The 24146-nt window shown below is 45.1% G+C and overlaps 1 protein-coding gene across 2 annotated transcripts in view; it reads left to right on the top strand.

Moving 5' to 3' along the window:
• ATP2A3 (ATPase sarcoplasmic/endoplasmic reticulum Ca2+ transporting 3) overlaps positions 1–24146 on the top strand; it is a 90729-nt gene that overhangs the window by 43090 nt on the left and 23493 nt on the right. For both annotated transcript variants that reach the window (XM_075074052.1, XM_032786971.2), the window contains exons 8-12: positions 8272–8360; positions 15667–15769; positions 16678–16809; positions 20786–20911; positions 22853–23071. In XM_075074052.1, the coding sequence (XP_074930153.1) occupies positions 8272–8360; positions 15667–15769; positions 16678–16809; positions 20786–20911; positions 22853–23071 (669 nt within the window). The remainder of the gene's footprint in view (positions 1–8271; positions 8361–15666; positions 15770–16677; positions 16810–20785; positions 20912–22852; positions 23072–24146) is intronic.

Here is a 24146-nt window from a genome sequence, read left to right as displayed (position 1 = left end):
ATGCCTTTTTGCTTCTAACTGCTGCTTTTACTTTGTTGTTTAGCCACGGTGGCACTTCTTTGGTCTCTTACTATACTTTAATTTGGGGTACACATTTAAATTGAGCCTCTATTGTGGTGTCTTTAAAAAGTTTCCATGCAGCTTGCAGGGATTTCACTTTTGGCATTGTGCCTTTTTAATTTCTGCTTCACTAACTTTCTCATTTTTGCGTAAATTAAATGCGACCATTGTGAGCTGCTTTGGTGTTTTCCACCCCACAGAGATGTTAAATTTTATTATATTATGGTCACTGTTACCAAGGAGTTCAGCTATATTCACCTCTTGGACCAGATCCTGTGCACCACTTAACACTAAATCAAGAAATTGCCTCTCCTTTTGTGGGTTCCAGGACTAGCTGCTCCAAGAGGCAATAATTTAAGATATCAAGAAACTGTATCTTTGCGTCCCATCCTGAGGTGATATGTACCCAGTCAATATGGGAATAGTTGAAATCCCCGGTTACTGAGTTTTTTTATGTTGATAGCCTCTCTAATCTCCCTGAGCATTTCACAGTCACTGTCACCATCTTGGTCAGGTTGTCTTCAAGAGCAACCCAAAAAGAGAGAGGGAGGAAGATCTGATGAGCAATATTAAACATTTTGTAGCTTGTGTCTCTTTAGTGGGATGGGGGCACTGAAAGTATTTCTCCTCTTTGCATTGTAGGAGCCTTCAGAATGTCCATTGTAATTATTTACTAGTTTAAAGGTTTAAAACTGATCCCCGTGCCTGGGTACCATACTCTGTTTGAAAGCAATACACAATTCACAGAAACTGAAAATACTCCTCCCATGCTCTTGCTACTTAGTATGGGAGTGCTGATACTGTACACCGGGCTGTCCATCTAACTATTCAGATGCTTGAATGTCTCCCATCCCTGCATTATCCAAGCACCTCAGAAAGCGTAACAAACCTTTCCTTACAGCATCCCTGTGAGGTAGGGAAGTATTCTTATTGCCTGTATCATGCATGGGAAGATGAAGGCACAGGTAGCTTAAATGACTTGCCTAAGGTCACAGAGCAAATCTGTGGCAGAGCAAAGAATTAAAACTGGGTTTCCTGAGTCATTGGATAGCAACTTAACAGAGCCACTCTTCCTGTCTAACAGCCAGCAGCTGAACCAAGGAGTTTACAGTCTGAACAGCCAGGAACTCAATGGGAGACCAGGCTGATGGTGATAACTTAGGGGTTTTTTTTACCTAAAACAGTAGGATCGTTGATGGCACTGTATCAGTGTGGGTTGATGAACCCTCCTGGGAGAAGTGGATTTTTCAGGAGGGGTATAAAAAAGGAGAGTGAGAGGTGACCCGTTGGGGTGGGGAGGTCATTGCTTAAATGGGTAAGTAGAAACCTGGCCTGGGAGACTGTGGTGTTGAATCCTGCCTTCCTTGCCCACCCAAATGGTCCATGGAAGCCAATCAAATCAGCCACATACTAAGGCAAGCAGAATACAGCCCTACTCATTCAGTGCTGTTTGCATATGTTCTGGGGGAAGCATGTACTGGATAAAAAGCGTGTGTGTGTGTGTTGTCAGTGCAGCATTGAGCTATGGTCATGACTCCACCTTCCCTACACCAGAACATTAAGACCACAGGGTCGTTATTCCTTTCCGTCATCAGCTGCTGAAAGGTTTCACAAGCTGTTTTTTCAACCCATGTGCAAATGATCATTTGGCTTTCTCCATTTATCAACACCCTCCCCCACGTGCTCTGGGAGAACATAAACCAGGCTTAACCAGTGCTGACAGGCAGTCTATACAGAATGAAATCCAAGAGGAAGTAGCTTGGGATTTGTGGGAGAGAATGATGGGCACATATGCCAAGTTTATAAACACTGGCCTGTTGATGTTTGATTTTGCTTCCTGATGTCTGAAGAACGCTTTAGTTTCTATAGGGGCTAGGAACACTTCAGTGACTATGGTAAGAGTCTTATAGGACAGGGCACTGAAATAGGACAGCTTAGGAACAATGTTGGCTCTGTGAGCAGGCCTGGACTATTTTGGGATAAGGAGTGTTGAGAAACTCATGAGAGCATCACAGCTGGCTACATGAGGCAGGATGGTTTGCAGTAGGATTAATGCCATTGTAAAGAGGTAAAAAGCTGCAGATGGTTTCTTCTGATGAGCAGAACTACCATGGTGGAGTTGGAACGGGGTTGTGCTTATGTAATAAGCGAATATCTGTCACCTGTAGGAGCCTAGAGGCCAATTGCTAGTCTGAATTCCTTTCTTCTGGGGAAGCAAACTGAGACCAGCCCCTGGTTATGATGCAGAACTCCATCCCTATGGGCAGATTTTGCACTAACCGCTAAGCTATGAATGCTTGGGGTCACTATCTCCCCTCATCAGTTCATGAACAAGTGGCTTAAAAACAGGGGGAAGGAAAAATTGTACTGTAATGTTAACGAGCTTTTAAAGTTCAACTAACAGCTGCCAGATGTCAGGGTTATGCCTTAGCAAGGTGAGCAACCAGCTGGGGCAGAAGTGAAAACGAGCTGTGTAGTTATGTAGGGTTAATCCTTACTGGACGCTAGTCCACATGTCAAAATGACAGTACCAGACTATGGGACTTGACTGGTGATGTCTCTGAAGGGATGGTTAAGCAGGATAAGGTACACTGGAGAAGTGACAATTGCCTCAATACCCCCTAACCAGTTAGTGCATAGGTGGGAAAATGTGCTGTTAAAGTGTTTGTTTCCACTTTGCCCAGGGCTGGACTTTTCCTGTTCTCTTTTCCTGATAATGTGTTAAGGCCACTGAGCCATAAATTTGCTATTTTGAGCCTGGAGCTCTCAGGCTACTCATATGTTCAACTTAACTCCTCAGAATAATGTGTCACAGAAAGCAAATAGCCTGATTGATGGAGAGGAACCAAAGATGAACTGTAAATACAGGTCCCTGTTTAGGAAGTCAGTCAGTTGTTACCATCCTTTGGCACATTAGGGTTCTCAGACAAAAAAGTCAATAGTGTTTTAATCATAAGGTTCCTATTCCAACCTCTCTCTAATGTACCCATACGTAACAGGCATTATGAAAGCCAGCTAAACTGGGCCTGTGCAGGAAATAAACTGTAGGTCTTCCCACTCGAGTCCTGAGCCTCATGTAAGCTGGTGGAATTGCCCTAGGGAAAAATCAGTTGTAGCTAACAAGGTCTATTCCTCGAAAGACAGTGTTTCTAGCAAAATCAAATCATTTAAATGAGCAGAAATTAATGAAAACTCCCCAGACTGGGCTTCAGATCATTCCTGTCACCCTGGGATTGGTGCTCCGCCTGCTCAAAGCCATCCCAATCCCAGTTTCAGGCAGCAGCCACTCCTGTAGACCTTTCTCCTTCCACCTGAAGGAGAGCCCAGCTTGACTCTTGAATCCCAGGATGAGTTTGCAGGGCTGGCAGCAATCGTCTAGATGCACTCATTCATGGTTAATAAGCAAACAACGTCACTATGATCATGGAAGCTCCTCTGTGCTATTGGCCACTAACTTTTGAGAGCAGAACTGCGCTTTAAGGTGTGCAGAAATCCCAGTGAAATCAATAGTTCTGTAGGTTTGGGTCCTGACAGAGCTGATTTTGTGGCATTGGACCCTGAACCACCTCTACTTTCAACTCTGTGGAAGTCCAGATCCGGATCAGAACTTCCTGGCCCATTTCTAAACAGAAATGCCATTTTAAAACGCAGCCTTAAAATAAACAAACTTCTAACTGTGCATGGCCAACAGTTTAGATCATGAGAAACAGGTTCTACCTGTAGCAGCCAGCGTACTTGAGCACTGTATGATGGCTCCAGTGACCTCCACCGCTTCCCATTCAGGAACCATATTCCTTTGTCAAATGTTCCTTTACTTTGCCAAGTTTCCCTACTTAATAATTTGTTAAAATTAACACAGAAAATCACTAGAAACAGAGAAATTAATCTGCAGTGCATAGGGGTGGGTGGGGAGCACCCTAATTTTGGAAGCATGTGTGATCACAGTGCATAGTGATGTCTCTAATGCAGGTAGACACCCACTGGCAAAGCCAACTGGAGAAACATGTGATAGGACAGTTGTCAAGGTAACTTCAGTTGTGTGTGTGTGTGTGTGTGTGTGTGTGTGGATACCACAGTAAACAGACTTGTAAAGCTAATGTAAATTGACAGTGCCTCTAATGGGCAAGTTGCTGCTGATGGGGTGGTGAGAGAGACAGGAATCTATCACTCTGATCAGAGCAATTTCACTCTGGAGGCAGAATCTTCTGCACATGTTTACAATGGGCTTTGGCCATTAGAAACTAACTTGTCACTTACATTGGCATGAATGGTACTGGATTGACAGCCCTGAAGTCTGATGTCCTCTATCTCATAAGAGGTGTGCCCCATAGCGATAGTGCAGGCTCTGTTATAGTGCTGAAGGGATAGATTGACCTGATGTTAGATGGTATGGCTGGACCAGAATATCTCAGGTATCTCCATCAATTTATGGTGTATTTAAACTTTCATTTAAAATAGTTTCCAGCCCTGAAGAAAAGTTTACAAAGGAGACCTTATGATGAAGTGCTGTCTTCAGAGTCTGCAGAAAGCCTGAAACAATGAGCATTTTATTTAAACGTGATGCTAATGCTGAAACCTAATGACAGTGCAATATTGTTAATTATTTTGCTGCTGAGTGGAGGACCTGAGTTCTGTCCTTTCTCACTGAAGTTCAGTGGGGCCAGGATGGTGTGTAGGATAGTGACAGTTGTGAAGTTATTTTGGCTGCCTCGCAACGTGGACTGCAGGCTTGATAAGTGCCCTGAACAGATAATCTAGTTCTAATTTAGCTGTAAATGCCTCTGTATCCTCTGATGAAATGTTGTTGTGTAACTTTGCTAAAGCAGCTCTTAGTAATTTGACCACAAGGTTTCTCTGGGCTTCCTACACAACATTGCGCTATCTCCCTCTACCCCTTTTCTGTGGTGACAGAAGTACCTCATTGCCCCAATAGCTAACTTCCACCCAGGGCCGCCCAGAGGATTCAGGGGGCCTGGGTCTTCGGCGGTGGTGGTGGGGGGCCCGCTTCAGCGGTAATTTGGCAGTGGAGGGTCTTGCTCCGGGACCCGCCGCCGAAGTCCCCCAAAGACCTGCGGCAGGGGCCTCCCGCTGCCAGATTGCCACTGAAGACCCGGTACTTCGGTGGCAGGTCCCACTTCAGCGGTAATTTGGAGGTGGGGGGGTTCTTCCGCCCCAGAGCGGAAGGATCCCCGGCTGCCGAATTACCGCCAAAGACGCGGAATGGAAGAAGCTGTGGGGGCCTGGGCCCCACAAGATATTTCTGGGGCCCCTGGAGCAAGTGAAGGACGCTGCTCCAGGGGCCCCAAAAAACTCTCGTGGGGACCTCTTTGGGGCCCAGGGCAAATTCCCCCACTTGCCCCCTCTCCCGGGTGGCCCTGCTTCCACCATCCTGGTATAATAATCCTTCTATTCAGCCGTCCCAGTCTGTCTGTGCAGGGCTTGAAATTGGAGTCTCTCCATTAACTTCAGTAGCTTTGGTCAGGCCCATAGAGAATAGCCTGTTTAAGTTTGCAGTCCTGTCATACAGCCTGTAGGGTTATAGTGGTTTGCTTAGTAGGATGGGGGAAGAAAACAGTTGCTCATTCATTCTCAGCATCTCTTCTTCACATGAATTCTGTTATAGAGCTGATATTTTTTCATGGATCCGGCCCTAGTTCTTAATAATTTGCTGACTGGGAGGTGAAAACAGTACTTGCCATATGTGTGTTATCATTCTTTTATGTTGCATATTTGATTTAGTTGGGGGTTGGACTAGATGACCTCCTGAGATCCTTCCAACCCTGATATTCTATGATTCTATGATATGGTGGCCTTGTTGACTCTACTCTGGTTACAAAGCCAGCAAGTGTTTGGCCGTGAGCAGAGGCTCCAGAGAGCTTTAGCCTGCATGCCCATTCAGCATGCCCTCAAGGGTCACCTGTGATCTGGCCAGCGAAGCCCCAGGCTGGGAGTCAGAAGACCCTGGGTTCTGGTCTCAACTCTGCCGTTGATGCACTGCGTGACCATTGTCATCTAAACTCTTTGCCTTAGTTTGCTTCATCTGTAAAAATGTGTTTGCCCCCTTTTCAGTGCACTTCGAGAATCTTGGATGAAAAAATGGTGTAAGTGCAAAGTCGTTTTACATGAAGTAATATAGATTCATTAGGTCTTCCACTGTGGTCCACAGAGCACTTACCTATTGTACAGGGCCAGTCACAAAGCTGTAGTATCTCCTTGTTTCCAGTGCTAAATCGCATAAAAAGACAGCTAAAAAAACATTATTGCTATTAGCTGTATTACAGTAGCATGCAGAGGCCCCACCAGCAATCGAGGCTCCCATTGTGCTAAGTGCTGTGCAGACACATATTAAGAGACCATCTCCCTGCCCAGCAGAGATTTTAATCTAAATAGACAAAGGACAGTTGCATGAGAGGGGGGTGTGTGTGTGTAGATAGAGGCACAGTGACTTGCCCAGTCCCCTAGGAAGTCAGTGACCCAGCTAGGAATAGAAACCAGGTCTCCTAACTCCCTGTCCACTAGACCATTCTGCCTCTCCTCACTTTCTGATAATGCTGTTCGTGCAAGCAAGCAATTGCTGTAGTGCTAATGGTGATGTCATGGGAGTGTGAACGAGAGGAGTGCAGAGCCTGTGTAGTCTATCAACAGGAGTGATAGATCCACAAGACGAGCTACGTATTAAGCTGTGCTTCATACTATGAAAGCATCTGAGCACCACTACTGTAGTCCAACCATTGCATGTATTGGGTGTTGAAGAAGCCTTCGCCTGGCTCATTGTGACCAAGGGTAGGGGGTCTTACCTCACCTACTTGTTGGTCTTATTTATCTGCTTTGTCTTGTCAGTTAGACTGTCAGTTCCCTCTGGGCCAGGGAATGTCATTTGCTATATGTTTCGATGGTCTTTAGCACAATGGGGCTGTGGCCTTATTGACCTCTAGATGCTACTGCAGTAGAACTGTTTAGACTAATAATTTAAAGGGTAGAGTCATACAAGAAGCAGGAATGGAACAACCCGTGTTTGTTTGTTTAATGTCTAGGGAGTGCTTTGAGAATAGAAAGTTTTATAAGTGGTTTGGAAATTCAGGCTCCTGCCTCTGCCAGTGTTGGTGGCAGGAGCTATCCCTGTCTTACTGATTTCCGCTTTCCCCTGTCTTACAAGTGAGTCTCAGACACAGTCCAAATAAACAGTGATTTCCTTAAGACCTCCTCTCCGGGCTTCCTCCCCCACTTTTTTTTTTTAAATGAAGCATTTTCCTGTTTGACGTCTTGGTGGTGGTTACCAGGAGGTGGTGCTGCTCCCCAGTGATGCTGAGATCAAGGGAACCCATTTAGTTACATGGTTATTTTTTTTCTCTAATGCAAATCATAAATAACGATCAAGACAAATCGACCATCAACAAATCCTCTAGCAATCAGTGCAAGGAGAAAAGGGTGTCACTGATCTTAAAGTCAGCAGCTGCCACTGAAAAGCATTCGCTGGAGCAGGTAGGGAGAGCAGAGGAAATTTTGAGAGGTTAGGGTTTTTTGCTGTTGCTACATCAGGGATGGAGAAGTTGGAAGGAGTTTGAAAGACAAAAGTTAGTAGAAATAGAATGTGTGGGCCTCTCACAACTTCCTAGGGTTTTATTAACTGAGCTGTCACATTTACACAGCATAGCGGTGGGCTGTAATCCCTACCCATTAGCAGCACGAGCTGATGGCCAGTGGCCCCCTTGGAAAGGGGCAGCACAGAGGGCTCTTTACCACAGCTGTTTCGTGCTGTGGCTCTTACCCCATCTGAGCTGGCCGCTCTGAGCGGCTTCCCCAGGGCTGTGTGTTTTCCAGAGCAGCTTGCTGCCAGACCAGAAGCCATAACCCTCTCTTTCCCCACTCCAAGAAAAATATGGATAGCTCCTTAGAAGCTGGCTCTGTAGTTGCCCTCGGATCAGGGGGAGGGAGGGGAGAGAGCGAACTAGAGGAGATGAACATGAAAAAGGCAGGGTATGGCTGGAAGGTCTTGGAAGCTGCCAGAAACTGAGTGGGCATTTCTAAGCCCCCTGAAGAGAGCACTGATGTATGCGTGGTATTGGTGAGATGCTGGCTAGAGAGGACAGGGTTGCTTGTACCCTTTAGCAGAGCTGGCTAGTGAATAAAAATGATCACATGGCTGCTTAAAGGCTATGGCTCTGGTGCATAAAGTTCCTAATATTGTGTGTGTCTCTCTGATTCCTGCAGATGTTTATTATTGAGAAGATTGAGGGGATCCACTGCAGCCTGCATGAGTTCAGTATCACAGGATCCACCTATACCCCGGAGGGAGAGATGTGAGTACTGATGCCTGGGGCAGACCGGGGTTGACCTATGCAGAGTTTTTAGCAATTCCCTGGTGCTGAGCAACTGGTAGTCTGTGCAGAACTCATTTTCTACAGTGTGGCCTAGTGGATAGAGGACTGGACTGGGATTCAGGAGAACTAGGTTCTTTTCCCATCTTTGCCATTGGCATGCTAGGTGACCTTGGGCAAGTCACTTCACCTATCCATGCCTCAGTTTCCCCATCTGTAAAATAAAGATAATGGTACTGACCTTGGTAAAACACTTTGTGATCTGCTGAGGAAGAGCCATAAATATGAGCTAGGCATTATTATTCTTATTAATGGAAAAAGTTTTCCATGTAGTACAGCAAAGTGAGAAATGAGACACTCTGTGCCCATAAACCTGGCCCTGGATGCAGAGTAAATGGGAAGGATGATCTGTTGGCTAACTTGTTGGCCCAGAACTTGGGACCAGTTCCCGGGTTCAGTTCCCAGCTCTGTCACAGACTCTCTATGAGCTTAGTCAAGTCATGTAGTCTTTCTGAGCCTCAGTTCCCCATCTATAAAATAAGAGTAATACTATTTCCTTTCTGTGATCCCTTGTCTCTTGCCTATTTAGACTGTAAACTCTTCCGAGCAAGAGCTGTTTCTTACAATGTGTATGTGCAACACCCCACACAGCGGGGCTCTGATCTCAGTCAGGGCCCCATATTCTACCTTAGTAAATAATCATAATAATCATCTAATGACTCTCGTGATGATCCAGAGAGGTTAGTACGGCAGAAAACTCAAGTGGTATGGAACTATTTCTTGATGAATGGGGTTTTTCACAGTGTGTGGGTTTTTTATTTCAAATTTCTGAGTTTAAGCAGTTATAGTAACAATTGGTCACGACCGCTTCCCTTTGCATGTGGGACAAGGCTAGAAGCATAATGTGGGGCTGTTTGTTTCAGGAGACAGCATGGTTGAATGGCTTATGCAGCAGACTGAGAATCAGTAGCCTGGGTTCTGTTCCTGGTTCTGCCATTGACCGTCACTTTCTGCCTCCATCCCTCGAAGTCCTCACCTGTAAATCAGGGATAATAAATACTTCACAAATGTGTCCTGAGGCTTGGCAAATGGATTGGGATCTCAGCAAGGGACAGTCAAGAGGGCACTGCATGAGCTTTCTTGTCAAGGTGCCAGTTCAGCCAAGCACATGAGTAATTCCAGTGATATGCTGCAGGATACAGCTGGACTTGGCTGAACATGAGGCCCCAAGACTGGAGCTTGTGAGAGCCAATGAGTCTTCACCATTCTGATCTATCGTTGTTATATGTTGTTGATAGAGTAACTTTTTGCTAATTCCACTTGTCTTGAAATGACAACTGCCAGAGCTTGATGTGTTTGTGCCACAAAGGTTTCTAGCTGCTGCTTTTAGAAGTACTTGTGTCCTTCGGCAGTGAGATTTTGTAGCCTATTTAGAGCCATGCTCATTGAGACAGGCTAGATGTTCTGACACCTCCTTCCATGTCCCAGCACTTTAGTGAGACTCCTTTTTATTTTCTCCAGTGCTGGAAAGGTTCCAGTGTTGCATAAGAATGCTCTAGTCTTCCAGTTCCTGTGTTGATACCAATAGATCCTGTATTCAGGGCGAAATCCACCCCAGGGCAGTGAACCTGCATTAGGCCATATGAGACCATCTGCAATCACTTAAGTTCCATATTAAGGGCTTAGCTTGTACATAGGACATTGTGCAGGCCCTCTAGATGGTGTGAATTTCACCTGTAAGATGTAATATTCACCCATATGGATGAATTTTATTAAGGTTCCACATGGGATACAGTTTGTTCTAAGGGGCCATGGGAGTGCAACATGGAAACGCAAGCAAGTAGACATCAAAAGCTGATCGATCAGTGTTCTTGTTTACATCAACATCCTGTGCACACAGCACATCCCACTGTGGGGAGTGAGTCATCTAGCACTCATCACCTCAGGCAACCTAATGGGGTTTGACTGACTGTCCCGCCCTCCCTTTCTCTGAGCTGAGAAATATGCATAATACAGACTTCCCTACCAAGGTGGACCTAACATCATGTTAAGAGGTGTTAAATAGATTTGAGCAAACTCTTTGCTTTCATCCTGATGTGTGTATAATAAGCTGCCTGTGGGATAATGCCATATAAAAACATGATCATACTGGTAGCTTAGTTTCAGCTGAAGAGTGGTATGTTCCATGTCACTTGGGGGCTCCTTTAATTAAGATTCAGTGGTAAGGTACATAACTCTGAGCTTCTACTACTCTGTCCCCATCTTGTGAGAGTCACGTGGCATTTATTAGACTCCCAGTACTCCCTCCCTGCTATGCACTATGTTCATTGTAAAACCAGGGAAGGATTTTCTGGGGCCAAATCACTTTGAGCTGCTGCTCACCAGCCCTGATCAGGAATATGGAGCGGGTCTCCCCGGAATGTTACTAGGAAACTAATCATGGCTTAGGAAAAGCAATCCGCAGGAGATGGTGTACTCAGGGCCCACACTAAATTTAAACTAGAAGAGGGTGGGAAGCTCAGAGTGGATGGCCTGGTGGCTGAAATACAGGACTGGGAGTCAGTAGATCTGTTCCAGATCATTTGCTTTTTGACTACTGAAAAGTCACTCAGCCTCTCTGTGTGTCTCTTCCTCCATGTGTTAACTGAGTATAACACATCCCAAGGCTTAATAATTAATGTTTGTAAAGCCATTGAGATCCTTGGATAAGAAGGTTCAATAAAAAATTATGAGCCAAGTCCTCAGCTGGTGTAAATCAATGTAACTCCACTAACTTCAAGGAGCTCTGCTGATTTACACCCACTGAGGATCCTGTGCAGCTATGCATGCCTTAAATTGCAACACCTGTTTGTCTTTTCAAGGACTGATCTACACCAAAGCATCTAATGAGAAACTGCACTTGGAACTGGATGATTTTTGTGGTCTTGTCTTTTTTAGCACCTTCCTCCCAGCTCCTTCTGTGTATTGGAACAGGACTAAAATCACTCCTATTCAGTTAATAATATATTAGTAAATAAATGCACAAAATCCACCCCGTCCTCCTTAGGCTGTCTGGAATGAAATACTTTGAGGAACAACTTTCCAACCAAGAACTCACAGGATAGGTGCTGCGAGGTTCTCTGGAGCCCTGTGTTCAGTTCTGATTAGTTGTCTTTGTGGCTGTCTTGTCCATAGGGAGCATTCAGTTCCCTTCTGCAGCTCTTTAAAATACTCCTGGTTCCATTCAAAAAACGACTCTAACGGCCATATCTGTAATAAATGTCCTTCCATTGTCTAGGCCCACCTGACTCTTATTTCAATCACAAGAATCTTGCATTGATGTAATTCTACGGACCCCAAAAGAGTTATATGTGGTTTACGCCAGAATGAGAGTGAAGAAAATCAGTCTGAAGAGATCCAATTTGGCATACAGACTCTGGGGGGCTTAGAAACATCTCACAGATTTGGAACTGTGGGATTCCTTGTATTTTACCTATTTCTGGTGAGATAAATGTAGATGAATCCACCTGAAGGTTTTTGTTAAATAAATTTTCAAGCAGTTGTCATGAGATGGGACTAAGGAAGTGTTAATACCTCCATTGACAGATGGGGGAATGTAAGGACACAGAATAATTGACTAGTCCAAAGCCCACAAGGAATCTGTGGCAGAGCCAGGATCAGAACCAGATCTCCTGAGTCCCAGTGTAGTGTCTTATCCAGCCTCCCTGTCAAACAAACTAGCAAACAATCATGCTAAGAATGTGGTTTCATACTATGGACCTCCATGGTGTGTGTAAGTTCAATGAAAAATGAAAACAAAGGTGCAGTAATTTGGGGAGAAGTTTATTTTCTGTCTGAGGATATATTTTTTTTTTTAATAAATTTCAGATGTGTGATGGGACTTGTAGACTTGTTGAGGTGGGGAAATCATTTCATGTATTTAATTCCTTTAGCTGTTGTCACTCATAGATCTCAAAGCATTTTACAAAGGAGAGCTTGGATCCTGATCCCCATTTTATAGACAGGGAAAGTGACTTGTCCTAGGTGTTGCAGGAAGTCTGTGGCAGAGGTGAGAATAGAACACAAGTGTGCTAACTCTTAGTCCAGAGTTCTCCCACCCCTGCTCCCCAGCCGCACTGTCTCAAAAGAGATACTAGCATTTCCAGCTCCAATTTATATTTGAAGTTTTCTTAAAGCTTTTTAAAAATCCTAAATATCAACAAACTCCCTTTCTTTTTTAAATTCCCTTCCCCGTAGCCTTTTGAACTCAGGGTAATCCCGTGTCTTTGCTGACCAGGAGAATTGCTGTCTCTGCCCTCTCTGCGTCCTTTATTTAAACTTGTCACTATGAAAACAGGGTTTTCCAACTTTCTTGGCCCCTGCCGGCTTTCCACTCTCAAGCTGTAACAAGGGCTCCAGAATGTTCTTTCCATTAGGAACTTACAATGGAATAAACTGATAATAATGAATGTCTGACAAATTATTTTTCCAGCTAAAGAATGACCAGCTGAGTTTATACAGCCCTAAACTGCAGTTACCTTTGCTTGAATTAGGATAATTTTCCTGTTTCCCCTGAAGACGGCTGCTGTCTTTTAACCATAATGCAGCTGCCTTTTCAACAAACAAGAAATGGCATTTGGTTCCTTAAATGGTGATTGTGCAGAGCCGTGACTGATGCCTTTCCTCTGTTGGCTTTGACTCTCGTGCATGGTCGCAGGCCATAAGAAGTTAAGGGGTCTAGCAGTCACTCTGTTCTTCATTAGAGAGTGTTTGAAAGCTGTTACCATTGGATGCATGTTTGCTGCGCTATGTGAAATGAGTTGGGGGTTTTCTAGCAGCTCACCACCAGAATTAATAATACCTAGCTCTTATTTAGTGCTTTTTATCAGTAGATCTCAAAAGCACTTCACAAAAGAGGTCAGTAGCATTATCCCCAGCAATTGGGATCCTTGCTGGCAGTCTGAGAAAAGAAAGAATTTTGTAACTGGATTAGTATGGGGTCTAATGGAACTAGCCTTTCCTAACGCAGAGCCTTTCAACCATGGATGCTGGAATACTTTGATCATTGCCTCACAGCGATGTTAACCCCATTCTACAGGTCGGAAAACTGAGGCACAAACAAGTGACATGTCCAAGTTCTCACAGCCAGAATAGGGTGTAAGAGCTATGTAACTCCACACTGGTGATAAACCTTAGGAGAGAAGCAAATGAGATCAAGAATGTTATCGCCACATACTACTAGGAAAGAGATGGACCCTTCACCATAGGTTCTCTGAAGCCAGCAAGGAGTTTTCCAGTCTCTTTCTGATGGAGTTAAGATCATCAGAGGACCCGTCCTTACTTTGACCAAGCTGGCGTTTCTACGATTATTGGTCAGATGAAGGAAACTGAAGAAGTGTTTAATTATTTTCCTTGTTGTAGACCTTTCAGTCTTTGAGCATCCCAGAATGTGATCATTCGCTTGTTCTTACGATTTCATAGCACCTCTGCCTGTTTAGGATTTATTGTCTGTATTACAGTAATACCTAGAGGCTGCAGCTGAGCTCAGGGCCCTATTGTGCTGGGTGCGGTACAAACATAGCAAGGGACAGTCCTGCCCTAAACTACTCCTAGTCTAGGTAGACATGGCAGACAAAGGGCAGGAGGGGAAATGAATTGTCCCTGATGATGCAGTGTGTGAGTGGCAGCGGTGAAAATAGAATTGAGATCTCCAGGTGCCCTATCCATGAGACCATTCCGATTCTCATTTTAAATTAAAAAAAAAAAAGCCTCCAGAGTCTTTAGCATGTGTGTACTGATTATGTTCTGATTTGGATAACTGCATTCTGCCCACCTTAACCTGCCCTGATTAAGCAAGTCTCCTTCACTTCCCACTTCCTGTCACAAAGTGCTGTGCTGTGGTTGCCATGTGCAGCCTTCCGTGGCTGAACTTCTGGTGTGGGCAGGGTGATTCCAACAGGTGGAGTTTGTAAAGCACTCAAGGCTCCTTTGGGAGGAGAGATGTAGCCACATGTGTTGTGTTGTAACGAGGATGGACTGAATGTAAAAGTCTTTAACTCTCTGGACTTGCTGGTTATATAAACTCCTTCCCCCTCCCCCAATGGTTTTGGAGACATTGGCTCCCCTTTTATTAGCGAAGTGCTAGTACATTGCAGCTGTACTTAGGCAGAGATGTTTATGAATGTCTCATCAAAGGGTACAGTTTGTCTCTCTAGCTTGGGAACAGCTAATCGAGAGCAGTTGCTGCACTCATCCTCCTTAAACATCCTTGTGTGCACTGTTCTGCTCTGCGCAACTCTAAGAAATTGCTTGGGGTGGACTGCAAGTTTTTCCCACCAGTCCTGGGCTCTGTTGGATACATGCAGAAATCTTGATCTCCTTGAGACATTCAGCCTTCATGCTGTTCCATATCCTGCCATCTATCTCCTTTACCCCTTCTTTATTCCACCTCTTTGCCTCTTTCTAATATTCCCTGAACTAATGTCCACTAAAGCTTTGGGTCAGAACATGTTTGTGTGTGGAACATCATTGCTGTACTTTGTCTTCAACAACAAGGGCAAGGTTTGCAGCCCCCTTCATTGCCCCTGCACATGTGAGGTTATTAATCTGTGCCCTGACTCGCTATGGACTCTTGAGAGACCAGTGCTGGTACCTTCCTTTGAGACCAAAAAAACTGTCTCTTAAACACAGCTATATTCCAGCTGCCTCTGGAGAAAAAGTAGGGTTGCTTTTGAATCCAGATCTCCTATGCTGCTGGAATGGCAGAGTCTTTCTCTTCGGATGTTTACTAACTCCGCTGTTCAAACCTGGATGACGATGACCTATTGTGATCTTTTCTTTCCACTCAAAGAGTCCTACGAAAAGTAGAAACTAGGTCAAATTACCAAGGATAAATATAAGCAAGTATGTAGGGACAAAATTAGAAAGGTCAAGTAACAAAACGAGATTAAACTAGCTAGAGACAAAAAGGATAACAAGAAAACATTCTCCAAATACATTAGAAGCACGAGGAAGGATGGGGTAGGCCTGTTACTCAATTATGGAGGGAGAGGAGGGAAAGAAACAATAACAGAAAATGTGGAAATGGCAGAAGTGCTAAATGACACTTTTTTGTTTCAGTTTTCACCAAAAAGGTTAGTAGTGATTGGACGTCTAAAATAGCGTGACTGCCCATGAAAATGAGGTAGGATCAGAGGCTAAAATAGGGAAAGAACAAGTTAAAAATGACTTTTCTCTGATAATGGGCTATACCAGGGATGCAGTTGGCTCACTGGGCCTCTTATGCAGCACATATTCCATTTAATTGCAGCCTGAAGGATGACAAGCCCATTCAGTGTGGACAATATGATGGCCTGGTGGAACTAGCCACTATCTGTGCTCTCTGCAATGACTCCTCTCTGGATTATAACGAGGTGAGTGTGCTGGATCCTTACCACATTCGCCAAACCAGCCGCACAGAGGATTTTTTTAAAGCTATTCCTGCCGGAAATAACTAAAGACCCTCCCTCCCTCCCCCATGCACATGAGGAGAGATTATAAAGTAATGGAGTCAAGTAGTCAGTTTTGTGTCCATATGAAATTTGTTCCTGTGGCCTACTTTGCATGCAGAGGTTGACGTTCCTATAGAGTGCCCCACTCTGTTGTGTCAAATGTGTATTGTGTTCGATACAGAGGACACGCAGATTTCTGTGCTTTGTCGCTCTGCAGCGAGTCCTTTTAGCTTCTCAATGGACTTGTAGCCTTTATCTTTGTGTAATGGGGACAGTAGCTGCTCTGTCCCTTCAGTTGAGCGGAACTGAACTATGCATGGCTGGATTTTCAGACGAGCGGCTGCTTTTTGAAAGTACAAATTGCACCTGCATTCATTTTATGATCCTTGCACCTTTTGTGGGTGCAAAACAGATGGCCAGAGGCACAGATACAAGGCTTGCACTCCCCACCCCCTGCAATGTATTTGTGGGAACAAACCTTTCAGGCACTAAGTGAGCATGTACCAAAGGAAGCTGGGCCTTGCTGGGCTTAAAAGTATTCCCCATAACTGTGTGCATCATACTTACAGCAAGATTGTTACGCCAACACAAAGCAGGATTATTCTGACTTGAGCAGCAAGTCAGCTTATATTGCAATCTTCAGCATTTAATGCACGGTCTGAGTTGACTCCGACGGCCCTAGAGTGAGCACAATGCTGTTGGAATCTCAAGAACAGTGCAGTAAATAAAATCATCCTGGACTTAATCGTGCAGGTTAGGAGACAGAGATCATACAGCTCATGCTTTTCTTTTACACTTGATGTTTGTGTTCCTTTCTTCCTGCCGGCCAGTCAAAAAAAGCCTATGAGAAGGTGGGAGAAGCAACCGAAACAGCCCTGACCTGCCTGGTAGAAAAGATGAATGTCTTCAACACTGATACAAGCAACCTCTCGAAGGTGGAGAGAGCCAACGCCTGCAACTCTGTGAGTAGGATGAAGGGACAAAACCTATGTGGTCCCTTTCGCCGGGGAGTGAGGGAAGGGATGGAGGGAGATGGCATGGCTGTTTGTGCAAGAATTCTCCCCGAGTTACCAGGATAAGATGTGATGGGGTTGGAGTGGACTAACCTATATCTGATTCTAAACTTCCTGAGTTCTCAAAGGAAATGGGATATCTGCACCCTAAGACAACATCTCACCACCCAGGCCAGGATTTCCAGAAGTAACTAGTGATTGGAGACTCCATAAAGGTGCCTGGTTTTCAGGAAGTGCTGAGCCACCCTTCCTCTGAAAATAAGACACTATTTATTAAAGTGGTTGAAACTGGGCACCCAAAGCCACTAGCCCCACCTGAAAATCTTGGCCTTCGTGTCACAGAGTGTCTACACATCGAAAGCTGTGCACTGGCTAGCCTACCTGAGCTAGCTAGACTCTAGGATAACAATGGTAGCAGGGACAGCTTTAGCCACCAGTAGTACAAGCCCAGCTCGGATCTGTGTACGCATTCAGCTCACTAGCTCCAAAGCCTGCACTGTTTTCACTACTACTGTTACCTGCAGTAGCTTGATTCAAACTAGCTCACGTAGGCTAGCCCAGACACAGCATTTCCTGTGTAAAAATACCCTTTGGCTATGCTACAGGGCTGAGATTTGCAAAGCTAGAGTGTTTAGCTGGCCACTTCCCATTAATTATAATGGGAACTGAGCATCCAGATCCCTTAGCTTTGACGATCATCAGCCTAGATGTTCATAGACTCAAAGACTTAAAGTCAGAAGGGACCATTATGATCATCTAGTCTGACCTCCTGTACAACGCAGGCCACAGAATCTCACCCACCCACTCCTGTATCAACGCCCTAACCTATGTCTGAGTTACTGAAGTCCTCAAATTGTGGTTTAAAGACCTCAAGGTGCAGAGAATCCTCCAGCAAGTGACCCATGCCCCATGCTGCAGAGGAAGGCGAAAAACCTCCAGGTCCTCTGCCATTCTGCCCTGGAGGAAAATTCCTTCCCTACTCCAAATATGGTGATCAGTTAAACCCTGAGCATGTGGGCAAGACTCACCAGCCAGCACCCAGGAAAGAATTCTCTGTAGTAACTCAGATCCCACCTCATCTAACATCCCATCACAGACCATTGGGCGGGCATATTTACCTGCTAATAATCAAAGATCAATTATTTGCCAAAATTAGGCTATCTCATCATACCATCCCCTCCATAAACTTATCAAGCTTAGTCTTGAAGCCAGATATGTCTTCTGCCCCCACTACTCCCCTTGGAAGGCTGTTTCAGAACTTCATGTTTAAAGGCACCTGAACAGAGTGCTCCTTTAGATGCACTGTATGGAGCCAGGAGTGTCCATCTAGACCAGTAGGATGCACTGTGCTCCTTTAGACCATGTCTACCCTATGCTTTTGCAAAAAAGAAAAAATAATAAACAAATAAATTTAAAAAAAAATTCCTCCCTTTGCACTCATGATGGAGCTGAACCATGGTAGCTATAGTGGGTGCGCTGGCCGAGGCAGAGCACCCACCACCTGCTGGTTTTCTAAGTACCATGTTTTACCCTGCTCAGAGCAGGTCTGTATCATACATCTGTTGGAGCACTGTCCATGCTAGCGCTCCCACTGATGCTATCTATTGCCAATGGAGCTGAACCAGTGGTGACAGCGGTGGGTGATTTGGAGGACTAAACCAAATGTAGACAGGGTTTCTGTGTTTTAAGAGGTGGTGTGAAAGTCATGATGAAACTGGGAAGCTTCTTTTGCATCTAGCTTCCATTTATTGGAGTTGGACCAATTTTTGCTATAAACCTACAAATTTATGCATGGATTGGAGAATGGGTTTTTGGCAGGAAAACTGTTCCTCTTTTTATTTACTTATTTAGATTTAAATAATAAATCACCATGATAGATGCCCTCATGATTAGACTTACAGTTGCAAATGATGACCATCCAATAGAAAAAACAAATCATAGACAAATAATGAATGAATTCCGCCAAGCAAAAAAAAATCAAGTAGCAAGACAATTATTTAACATCCCCTCACTAGTCTCCCAGAAATCCACTTTCGGGATTCCCCCAAAGTCCTGTCAAATACATGGCTTTTTATGGGATAAAATCTTTGTTCTCCGAAGGCCAAGCACCTGCCAGATTTGTCTGGCATAATACTAAAGTGGTCATGCAAGAGGAAGTGTTCATAAATCTTTGAAGCTCAGACAGGACTGGATCTAATGAGGCCCAGCAACTATCTTGCTGGAATCTTAGCTGTATACATTATTTAAAATAGCAAATGCTATCAGTTATGGCCTAAACAGGTAGAGAGAGAGAGAGAGAGAGAGAGAGTGTGTGTGTGTGTGTGTGTGTAAAATAATATCCCTAACATACAAAGCCACAATACATTAAATGCAAAACCTTCTTATAAACACAGCCTGAGTGTATAAAAAGGCATGAACACACACTAATATCGCAGATCTTTGTCTTTCCATTTTGAAACTTGGAAGAAAAAATTGTGCAAGATGCTTTCTGTGCAAATTAATTTTAATGCTAAGCTGCAACATGCTGCCTGTCAAGACTGTCTGGTGCAAAACCTGTCCCCAAAGAAGCCTAACTGGAAAATGCATAGCTCAAAGCATGCACAGAGAAGACTGGGGAAGAAAAGTTAATTTGGCAAGGGCCTGATCCAGAACTTTTCAAGTCAATGGAAAGGTTCCTGGGGACTCCAGTGGACTTTGGATCAGACTTTAAATGTCTTGATCTTTATCATAAGGTTAAAACTGGAGGAGAATGCTATGTATTTCCCCCTCTCTATATTACAGTAGCTGCAACTGAAATCAAATTAGGCAGTCATTTTTGGGAAAGACTTAAATACCACTGTCTTCCCCCACCCCAAAAAAAGGCCCAATCTTACAACTGCATGACCTCAAGCCAGAACTTAAAATGACCTGTTTTGGCTTCAGGACTGATAGGCATATAGAACCAAATCCTAAATATGAAGCCATCGGCAATAATATGTAAGAGCTGATCTTCTAGCGCATAATATACATGTGTGTGTGTGTGTATGTACACACAGCTTCTGTCACCGTAGTAATGGAAGAGGAAAAACAGAGCCTTTCTGATAACAAGAGCGTTTGATTTGAAGTGAAAATATTTTTGTATCTGTTGATTAGCACCCAGTGCGGTAAAATGTTGAGTGCAATGCTTGTCTAGCATGGGACTGAGTCTATCCCAGTACAAAGTGGCTGCAAAGGAAGTGAGTTTGATGGTCTGTCCATTTCACTTCCAAATATTGAATGAATTCATGGTGCCACTTGAGCTCAGATTGAAGGAGCAAAGGAGGTTAAAGCACCTGGATGCAGTTGAACTTCCAGTCGGCTAAATTACCTTGGGAAAGCTGTAGGGCAGAAAGTCCCCTCTGATGCTTTTCTTATTGTTGCTTAAATACAGAAGCCGCCTTGCCACCCTGACGAGTTTGTGCATTTATTTTAGACTTGCACAGTGTTGACTCATCAGGCCCATTACATAAAATCAAGTAGTGCCTGGCCATTGCCAGTCTCTTTGCCTGCATTTGACAGAGCTAATTGCCTAGGGTTGCCAGGTGTCTGGTTTTCACATCATGCATCCCTCAACCTCCTGCCCCAGCTCTGAATCACCTCCTGCACCCCAAACCCCTCATCCCGAGCCTGCATCCCCGGCCCAGAGCCAATGCCCCCGCACCCCAACCCCCTGGCCCAGCCCAGAGTCTGCACCCCCAGCTGGAGCCCTCATGCCCCCCCGCATCCCAACCTCCTGCCCCAGCCTGGTGAAAGTGAGTGAGGGTGGATGGGGGAGAGCGAGCAATGGCGGGAGGATGGAGTGAGCAGGGACGGGGCCTAGGGAAGGGGTGTTTGGTTTTGTGCCATTAGAAAGTTCACAACTCTATAATTGCACACTATTGAATTTGGCACATCTGTCCCGTCACAGGTAATCAAGCAGCTGATGAAGAAAGAATGCACCCTGGAGTTCTCCCGTGACCGCAAGTCAATGTCTGTCTACTGCACTCCTATCGGTTCCAGCCACAACTCTGTTGGCAGCAAGATGTTTGTCAAGGTAACAGACACATGTGCATTGCTTGGTGCAGGGGGCTCAGTGTGGGAGAGCTTGTGATCATTCCACATGCTGAGTGAGGGTGGGAAGGACCTAGCGTATCTCTGGGATGCTGCAGGAATTGTTCCTGGTCTCACTTTGGGAGCCTCTACGTGCTATTGTAATATGAATAGCAATAATCACCTTCTTCCCATGTCCACCTGTGCAGTTCAGAGCAGGATTAGGCTTTAATACTGGAAGCCATCATAATCCTCTTTAATAAAGGTGGAACTTCAGTGCCTAGAATGCTGGCATTTCCTAGATGGCTGCTCTGATGGAAGCTATGTGTGTTCAGTCTCTGAAGAGTGAACACACTAAGTTAAAAGTTCTGGATATCATTGTGGGCTTCAGGATGTCCTAGGCAGCAGAGCTCCTGAAAGTGCAGGGTAATTGGATAGCTCGAGAGGAAGACACAGCTTGGAAAGCTTTATTTCAATGCAGGAAAACCTCTGCACTTCCCTCATGGTGGCTTGTGATCAGTTACCCAGCGTTTTGGGTTATCCAAGTTGTTTTTCCTTCCAGTCCCAACCTTATGGAAAAGTAAATGTCACTTGTCACCTCTCAGCTATTTTCCTAATGGCCTGGAGGGATTTCAGTTAGTAGACAAGATGATATGGTCAGGAGGGAGGGATAATTGGCTCATTGAAGCAATAATACAGCTGAAGTTTTGGGGTAGCTTGTTACAAGTGTCTTCACTGTCAAAAATTTATGAGGAATTATAGTCCATCTTGCAATGCTTAAAAGGAGAGAGAATCTGAGCTGGGATTTTCAGAAGTGCTTCTGCTCCTAAACCAGTTAGGTCCTTGTGAACATTCTCCCCTACCCTTATGTGTCCAGTAGGGGGGACACATTATTTATAACAATGGTGGACTCTCAGTCAAGCCCTCTTGACCTTGCCTCCATCCAAATCTGAGTTCAGTATTATGGTACCAGGTCAGGTAATTTAGGGAAATATGCAGGTCATTTAGGGAAGTCTTCACAGCAAGCAGCAGCCTGCGTCAGCACACTTGGGCATGCAGGGCTCGAGCTGCCACACTCAAAACAGTCATGTAGACGCTGCAGCTCAGGAGCCGAAGCCCACCCCATTCTTAGGCTTCAGAGCCTGGATGTGGCTATTTTTAGCACAGTAGTCTGAGCTCCATGGGTCCAAGGCTGTTGACCCAAGCTCTGAGACTTGCTGCCACAGGCTGTGGAGATTGTCCCTTAAAGACTAGACTGATTTCTCCCTCAGTCTGGATTCTTCTTTCTAGTGACTTGAACCGAGTCCATCTTACCAGCCACCCCCTTTCCCGGCATGTAACCTTTGGTGCTGGAAGACCGAAGCTTTCTGTGGGCATCACAGTCTTTAAACTCTGATGAGATAGTGCCACCTAGAGGTAGCTAAAGATATTGAGGAAGAACCTGTGCAGTGGGCTCATCAGACTATGGCTACACTACAGAACTTACAGCGGTGCAGCTGCATTGATGCCACTGTAGCGCTGCTAGTGCAGCCGCTCTGTGCTGACTGGAGGGAATTACTCCAGCCCCCACAAGCAGCGGTAACTATGTCGTTAGGAGAAGCTCTCCCACCAACATAGCACTGTCCACACCAGTGCTTATGTCGCTCAGGGGGGTGGCTTATTCACACCCCTGAACAACATCACTTATCCCGATGTAAGCTATAGTGTGTACATAGCCTCAGTCTCAGGATGGCTTTTGTCCCTTGAACATATTATCTCCTTTTCTGAGACATTCCGCACTCCATGACGTGCTGTCCTCAGTGATTGCAGTACACACTGAATACCCCAGGGGTTAAAATTGGCTTTTGTTGATGGTTAGGGAAGTCTTCACTCAGTTGTGCTTTGCTCAGAAGTTAGGTTGTGAGGAGGCATGTATGAGTGATTCTTTTTCCTTTTGTTTCCAAAGGGCGCCCCAGAAAGTGTGGTCGAACGCTGCAACTACGTCCGTATTGGCACTAACCGGATCCCCCTCACGCTCTCCACTAAGGAGAAGATCTTGTCCAAGATCCGGGAATGGGGGACTGGCATTGACACCCTGCGCTGCCTCGCTCTGGCCACCCGGGACACTCCCTGCAAGAAAGAGGACATGCAGCTGGAAGACTCGACCAAGTTCATTAACTATGAGGTGAGGAAGTTTTAAAAGTGACCCCTGGGACAGAACATGGGGGCCATTTTTTGGGAAACAAAGGGTTTGCTCCAGCTCTCCTTCCCCTGGCACAGATGCTGACGGGAAGGACTCTAAAAGCAGCTGCTTGGGAAGCAGAGTGGAGAGGATGCATTGGAAATACCTGGCTCCATGTGCCAGGGGTGTGGTGAAACTCCAAGCTGGGGAGTCTTCTGTCTCCTTTCTGCTCATGTAACTTATTTTGCTTCCTAATCCTGATCACTGCCTCTCCAGGAACACGCCGTGCTGGCTGCAAATCCATTTCCTCCTTCTGCTGAGTTTTCCCACCAATTTACAGGTGTCTCATTGGAAGTTCTAACAGACTCAGTGGTTCCGACTGGTCTCTGAGAGTTTCTACTGGAGAGCCAAGTAGCCTAGTAGTCCTGCTGGTCTGTTGCAAACCATAGCTGCTAAGAACCATGTGACGGATACTAGTCATGATGCATAGGCCCCAATTCAGCAAAACACTTAAACATGTTGAAGTCCCATTGACTTGAATCCATTGACTCAAGTACGTAAGAATGGCCATACTGAGTCAGACCAACGGTCCATACAGACGAGTATCCTGTCTCTGCTAGTGGCCACTACCAGATGCTTCAAAGAGGTTGAACAGGACAGTGCAATTTATTGAGTGATCCATCCCCTGTTGTCCAGTTGTAGCTTCTGGCAATCAGAGGTTTAGGGACACCCAGAGCATGGGGTTGCATCCCTGACAATCTTGGCTAATAGACACTGATGGATCTATCCTCTATGAACTTATCTAATTATTTTTTGAACCCAGTTATACTTTTGGCCTTCACAACATCCCCTGGCAATGAGTTCCACCTGTTGACTGTGTGTTGTGTGAAGAAGCACTTTGTATGTTTATTTTAAACCTGCAGCCTATTGAGTATGTGCTTTGCTAAATCTGGGCCTTTATGCAATCCTAGGAAGCATTCAAATACCAAGGTGATGGGCATGGCATAAGAACCTGAACAGAATACAGTCAATAGCAACCCACTACAGTCTGTCAACTAGAACCTCCCCAAAGCAGAAC

Source organism: Chelonoidis abingdonii, chromosome 20, assembly GCF_003597395.2.
Source record: "Chelonoidis abingdonii isolate Lonesome George chromosome 20, CheloAbing_2.0, whole genome shotgun sequence".
Lineage (NCBI taxonomy): Eukaryota > Metazoa > Chordata > Testudines > Testudinidae > Chelonoidis > Chelonoidis abingdonii.
This window is presented reverse-complemented; position numbering and strand designations above follow the sequence as displayed.